At 32.6% G+C, this 7,458-nt stretch overlaps 1 protein-coding gene across 1 annotated transcript; it reads left to right on the plus strand.

The window, feature by feature from the left end:
- Positions 1–609: 609 nt before the first annotated feature.
- Positions 610–1,648, plus strand: LOC131660839 (MFP1 attachment factor 1-like). The gene has a single exon (XM_058930186.1). It carries the CDS (start codon positions 695–697, stop codon positions 1,199–1,201), a length of 507 nt encoding a protein of 168 aa, XP_058786169.1. The 5' UTR covers positions 610–694; the 3' UTR covers positions 1,202–1,648.
- The last annotated feature ends 5,810 nt before the right edge of the window (positions 1,649–7,458 follow it).

Genomic DNA, 7,458 nt, shown 5'->3' on the forward strand with positions numbered 1-7,458 from the left:
CAAGCGGAATCGGAGGAAAAATAAAGTGGGATAATATTAAAGATTCATTGTTTGATCTTTGACATGTTTTGTTCTATCTTAATATGAGGATGGAAAGTATGATAATAAATGATTAAGTGAAATGCCATGAATACAACTTCATTTATTTTTTATTTATCCAATTTTAACTAATATAAATTTATTATAATTCATATCATATTCCATTAATTTAAAAGAAACTTTGGAAATTTGAGATTTTTCATTGCCTTAGTAGTTGAATTTTAATCAAAATTAAATCAATTAAATGACTTTTAATATTTACTTTATTGAATTTCATATTCAAATGAATTAAATTAATTTATTAAATGAGTTTTATTGATATATGCACCCTAAAATAATTTTGCACTCTTATTCAATAAAAAGTAAATAATTTATCATACAATTAAAATAATTTTAAAATTTAAAAAAATCACAGACTATGCATATCTTATTTTTTTTATTTGAAGATAAAAAAAAAGATTAAAAAAAAAATAAAAGCTTAAACGCTATATATCTTTTATTTTTATTTTTATTTTGGGACATCCTTAATTTTGAATTTTACAAAATAGACCTCAATTATTTCTGAGCCCCCGTCCTTTTGTTGGTCCCAGAAAGCCTAAAAAGCTTGCTTATACTCAAATTTGGCACCTCCCCGAAAAAACGCTCATCTCCCAAAATGTCCGACCCGGAAGTCTCAACCATAGCCACATCGGAGCAAGACTCCTCCGCCTCACCCCAACAAAACGGCGACCAAACCAAACTCTCCTCCGCCGGTTTCAGCATATGGCCACCTACTCAGCGCACTCGCGACGCCGTCATCACTCGCCTAATCGAAACCCTAACCACTCCCTCCGTCCTCTCCAAGCGCTACGGCACATTGCCTTCTGACGAGGCCGCCTCAGCCGCCCGTCAGATCGAGGACGAGGCTTACTCTGTCGCCAGTGACTCCGGCGCTCCGGACGGCAGCGACGGTATCGAGATCCTCCAGGTTTACTCCAAGGAAATCAGTAAAAGGATGCTTGAAACCGTTAAGGCTAGACCTACTATAGGTTCCAATGCCGCTGATAACGATGCTGCTGAAGTTGCTGAAGCTCCTCCGTCGGAGGATCGTCCTTCTTCACCAACCATAGAGGATGCTCCTGAAACCGGCAAGATCGAGACTGAGACTGAGACTGATACCTGATCAGCGAGGATTATAGTATGTTATCGCGGGGTTTTATATTTTATTATGATGTTTACTATATTGATCTATCTTTAGAACCTTGTTTATTTATTGTGCCATCAATCTATATCACATGTTATTATAAATGTGGAGGTTTGTTTTGATTTGCGTCGTTTGTATTCTAGTTCATTTTGATTATGCTATCTCAAGAGAATATGTTGGAATTTTGGAATTGGAATACATCATCAGTGTGACAGTAAGTAGGTATTGTGTTCATGATTATGGTTCTTCCTTTTTTGGGTGATTGATCATGTCACATGTTGTGGGGTTGCAATTTGTGAATCTCATAATAGTGTTTCAATAATTTTCTGTGACTGCAGTTTATTGAAACAACTTGTTACTTGTTAGTGATGATAATTGTTTGTATTAAATTACTTATGTGATGATATGTTTTCCTCTATTGTGCAATTTGGTGTTGATTTCTTTATTTTAGGTGGTAATATACAAATATTGACAAGTATTTATAATTTATGCGGAGTTTTTTTGTGTGGGTACAATGGTGGCAATGAGTTATGAAACCATGATCTCATGAAAATTATCCAAATCTTGACTACTACAATCTTAGTGGGAAATAAATTATTTGAAAGTTGGTGTTACTGCGGGTTCGTATTCAATATTCTTCCTTTTCTGTCTGATTACATCAAATCATAGATCAAATGTTTAAACTGAAACGTGGAAATGGGAGGAGTCAGTCTCTGATGAAATTATGAAAAAGGCTACTATAGATCCAATCTTATCCTAGAAATGAAGGAAAGGGCCTTAAACCTATTAACTATGTAAGTGGCAATGCTTCTCTAAGCTAATGAAAATGACTTGAAAATGCCTGTTTATCAGACCTTAAGTTTGTAAAACAGGATCTTAGTTAATATTTCATCAGGGGGCTGTATTTTGTGTGATAAGCTCAGGGTAGTCAGTGCTAGAGAAGGCAAAAAATATTTGAGTTAGGAATCAGCCACTTGCAAATGCAAGGTAGCTCTATCTTCAATAGATTTGCGATACCTCTGATTCTTTTCTGCACTCTGTTACAGCAAGAACCTTATAGCACCAGGGTTCCTTGGTCATATTAATTGATTTCTTATTAGAAATTGCATTATGAGCCTATTTTTTTTTTTTGGTAAAAGTACAAATTTAACTGTAATAATGGGAATCTTGAAATGGTAGAATGTTTATCAGCACTTAGACATGTGGGGCAACACAGTTAGTTGTCTGTGGGCAAGTAATACCAGGCACACATCCTTGTTCTATTTGATATCTATTTAGCTTGATTTTGTATATGATTTTTATGAACCAAAAGGGAAAAAGTTCCAGCAATTTTGGTTCATTTCTACTGTTAAATCATATGATCTGTATCTTTTACCTACATTTGCAGCTTCTGGAAAGTGTTGGATACTTGGATTGCTGGCTTTATCCCCTCTCTTATTGTGTTCTTGTTGTCTCTCCATAACTCTTAGTAGAGTTACTCCCATATCCCTGTCTTCAAAGCTGAGAAATATACTTTAGGCTGTTTAATACTTCTGTGAAGATTTTTACATTATCCTACATGTTTTAAGTTTGAACTGACTCCATGGTTCGATCCTGGCAACATCACCGCTTAATTTGACTTTGGGTAAAATTCCTGTATCAGTAGAGGCAAGAGAAGACACAGCCCAGATTCTTTCCTTTTTCTTTTCTCTGATCAATAACAAGGACTAGCTTCTCTGTTTGTCTCACAGTTTATGATAAGCTGCTGTTGAATACCTTTCCATGACAGCAGTATGCTGGGCAATATGTTCTTAATCTGCATCACCAATCTTGTCAGTTGTGCTGGCTCTTAATCTCTTCTATTCATTGAGTAAAGTTACACCAATGATTTCACATAGGCGCGGGTCTTTGTTGGGATTTGAGATGGTCATGGCCACCTGGAAAATTTCTTCTTATTAGATAGATATATACACATTATACTAGTTATGTATGTGTATAGCTTATCTGTTTCATTTTCTTATTAGATAGACATACACACACTATACTAGTTATGTATGTGTATAACTTATCTGTTTCGTATCATAGAGCAATGTAGCCAGCGATGAGTTGTAAAAAGTGTATGTTTTTGGTATTTCAATATTTTTTCTTTAACAAAATCGATCAAGCTTCGCCTGGCACATTATTTATAGTGATTAAGTTAGTTACTCATCAAATATGGTATTCAAGTCAGTGATGACTATCAATAGAAGTTAGTGGTATAGGCGCTGTTTATAATTCAAAACCTGCACCTAATATTTTGAGCTGGTTATAATTCAAAACCTGCACCTAATATTTTGAACACCGGAGTTAATAGATTCTTGGGTATAGCTGAGAAATAGGTGGAAGTAGTTGGGTTTGGGTGAGTTGTTTTTCTCTTCCTTTTTTGAGGATCAACTATTATAGTTCTTCCCTTTCATTCCAATTTATCATTGGACCCATCTCTCTGTATGTGAACGAATCCTCTGAATGATTTGGACTTACCTGTGAAGTTTAAAGCCGTTCTTGACCTTCATAACATCATTCTCACTCGCCGTGCTTACTTGATTACCTGTCTTCATTGATTTCCCGATTTAATTTTGATATAGATTTTACAGTTATTAATGTAAAAGTTGGTTTATTTTTTTACCAATAATTTATTACCACGTAATTAAAATAAATAAATTTCATTCTTACTAATACCATATATTTTATGTTTGGATCGTAACCGTGAACATCCCTGTAGCAATGCCTTGTATAAGGTGTAATTATATGCTTTGTATGAAATGAGTCTTTAAATCAAAAGTTGCATCATTGGCAACTAAAAAAGTCATCCACGGAGTCCGACTTTTTTTCTTTCTTTCGGTCGATAGCGCAACAATCGGGGAAAGTCAAACGAGGAAAATTCTTATTTTTGTAGGACTTTTCTTTGAGAAACACTTTTGTGGGAGATGCATCACTTGTTCACTTAAAACTTTAAGGTGATAGGTGGGTGAATTTTCTCACTTATAAATGTCCAAAGTCATCGTATTCCTGTAACTTCGTTTAATTTATATAAGCCATAATTATTATAACAATAAAATATAAAAAATTTAGGATGAAGTAATTATTAATTTTAGTTAATTAGTTCAGTTGGTAGTTATGCGGGGACATATCAAAGCAAACTCAAAACTCCATTGAAGAAAGGAAAATCGATAGAGAATGAATGAAAGAGATGAAGTTTTCTCATTGATTATTTACTTAACTAAAAACAGTTACAACTTAGCTTATATATGAAGCTAGCTAAGAACAAATTAATTATATCCACTGTCTAACTCTATAACAAAACTGTAATACAGGAAAGCTACATAGCATGCATACGAGTATAAGAGAAAACAAAACTGTAATACAGGAAAGCTACAAAACTGTAATACAGGAAAGCTACATAGCATGCATACGAGTATAAGAGAAAACAAAACTGTAATACAGGAAAGCTACATAGCATGCATACGAGTATAAGAGAAAGCTAAGCATTAGTAACATAGATCATATAAAGTGAGAGGTCGAATCTGCGACATTCTACATATTCAGTTGCGGGGGATCGAACCGTGGTTCTCCCTACCAAGTCCAGCGCTAATCACCATTGAACCAACTAACGATTGGTTAAAATATGAAATTCTAACCACTAGAATACTTGACAAAACAAAAAACTAGAATTATTTCTCTCATAAACAAGTTGCTAATGACAAGTGACAACCTTAATTTTACATTCTTTAATAATAGCAAAAAAATTTGCTAAAAAACAGTAGCTAAAAAATGAAAACCGAAGAAAACCATTATATTTCTCCTCTTACAATTTGGTTCAGTTCCTTGTTTGAATCTTACTTTGATCTTAAGAATTTTGTGTAAAACCAAATAGTGTTCCATGTGAGTGCGATACTAGATAGACTCAAATTAAGCTACTAGGTCAACGTTTTTAGGCAGTGATTCTCATCCAATATCCATAGAGGATCTAAATTTTGACCTGAATTGTATGTTGTCTGTAACTTAGGGACACATAATTCTTTCACATTGCTCACTGAAAAACGTATAATTCACAAATTGATTTTTTTTATTGTAAAGGTTATGTTTGGTTTGGTTTAATAATAGTTCAAACTAGACTTTTATGTCCACTGTTGTCTTGTGTTTAAGGGAACTATTTCCCTATTTGTAATTGCTGCTAACAGATACCAAACTCAACGTGCACGACTTTGTGCACAATACTTTGAAGATTGAGAGACCATGCGTTTGAATATTAATATAATAAATACAATCAAATCATTTTTTTTTGCATATGTTTGATACTGAGCAATGAACCACATGACACGAACACTCTAGGACGCTAAAAAAAAAGAGTTCGAAACAAATTCAAACACATGTTTGTCATAAATTATTGAATCATGTCCTTTCATTCAAGCAACTGCTAAATCAAATCAGAACTATCCTAAATTTTTTCAGGTTTCTTATTTAACTGCGATTTAATAGTGATCTTGTACAATAGTCTAACTTACACGCCCTTAAAGATCATCCTAGATTAAAATGTTTAGTTATTTGGATTCTCTATAAGATATAATGCTATGATTTCCTATCATATCCATGTTTATAAGTAAACTTCATGAATTTGAATGATCCAGTCTAATTACTCATATGAATTCACATAAGCATGGTCATGATAAAGAAGAAGACAATAAACATAATTGTATCCATAAATGTATATATGTATTTACATGATAAAGAAGCAATCTAATCTACAAATTACAAATTCCACCGAAGAAAAATAGCCATGGAAGAATTCAATATCTATAACAAAAAATAATCAAATGAATTAATGGAAGAAAAAGAAAAAAGAATTTAAATAAGCTAATGTCCTTTGCCTTTTTTGCTTGGTCCAGAAGCAAGTATGTAACCAACATTGCGTTCCGAAGCACCATAGTTGGACTTGTTAGAAGTAACAAAAGAAGTCGCCTCATCTTTTCTAAACTCCTTGGCTCGAAGATCCCTGCCATGAACAGAACATAGCTGTGATGACATCACAAGCATCACCATAAAAAACACAATCAATATGCTTTTCTTCATAATCATAATCACCAACTTATTTTTTTCTCCAAAATGACTTCAGTTCCTTTTCACAATATTCCTTAGGTTGTTTGAGATATATTTTAATTTCGAAAAGCTATATTTATGTTGAGCTAAATGAAGAGGCACTATAGTTTGGTTTATATAGACTGTGAAGCGTTTTCAATGTGGGACCTTAAAAAGTTGCATTTTGATTTGGTTTTAACTGCTTGTTTTGAATAAATATGATTTGAAGAATTTGTGTTGTTTTGTGGTAACACTCGTGTGGGGTTATAACCGGCTTTTTGATGGTTTCTCACATTGCTTTGAATGTGTTGTGTTTGACTTTATGATAGCAGAATTCAAAAGCGAGTAAAACACATACACACACTGCTAGTTTTTGTTGTGTATTCGGATAACAAAGTTTAATCAAAAGACACTGATAACAGATACAATTGATAGAATAGGTATCAGTATATAAACTATAATAATATAATATATAATAATTTGTAAATTTTGTAAATATAATTTTTTTTAATGTTATTCTCACACACAGACGGTTCATCTCAATATCTCTAAATATTTTAGATTACGATAAAGAAAAAATGTAAATGGGAGTTGGTGAATTAGTCTCAAATTAAGTCAGTGTAGGAGGTTGATTATATATGAATGTAATTTTTGCATGTCCACGTGGTTTAACATATGATTAAGATGTTTTTTCACACGGTTTGTGATTGCAACTAGTAACAAACCCGTGCGTTCGCACGGGTTCTGATACAGGATGCACATTTGTTTCAGATTATTTTTTAATAGAAAAAATGTCTAAAAAAATAATAATTAAATATATAAAAAAATGTGTGAAAAATAATAATTGAATGTATAGAAAAATTGTCCGGTACCCCTGAAAAAATAATAATTAAATGTATAGAAAAATGTCTGGTACCCGTGAAAAAATAGTAATTGAATGTATAGAAAAATGTCCGGTATCCGTGAAAAATAATAATTGAATGTATAGAAAAATATCTAATACCCGTAAAAAAATAATAATTGAATATATAGAAAAATGTCCGGTACTCGTGAAAAAATAATAATTGAATGTATAGAAAAAATGTCTGGTACCCGTAAAAACATTTAGATCAATAAGAATTTTTAATACAAAATACAATTTT

Source organism: Vicia villosa, linkage group LG3 (genome assembly GCF_029867415.1).
Source record: "Vicia villosa cultivar HV-30 ecotype Madison, WI linkage group LG3, Vvil1.0, whole genome shotgun sequence".
Taxonomy (NCBI): domain Eukaryota; kingdom Viridiplantae; phylum Streptophyta; class Magnoliopsida; order Fabales; family Fabaceae; genus Vicia; species Vicia villosa.

Coding starts and splice junctions, on each gene's coding strand:
- LOC131660839 (XM_058930186.1), top strand. CDS start 695: ATGTCCGACCCGGAAGTCTCAACCATAGCCACATCGGAGCAAGACTCC.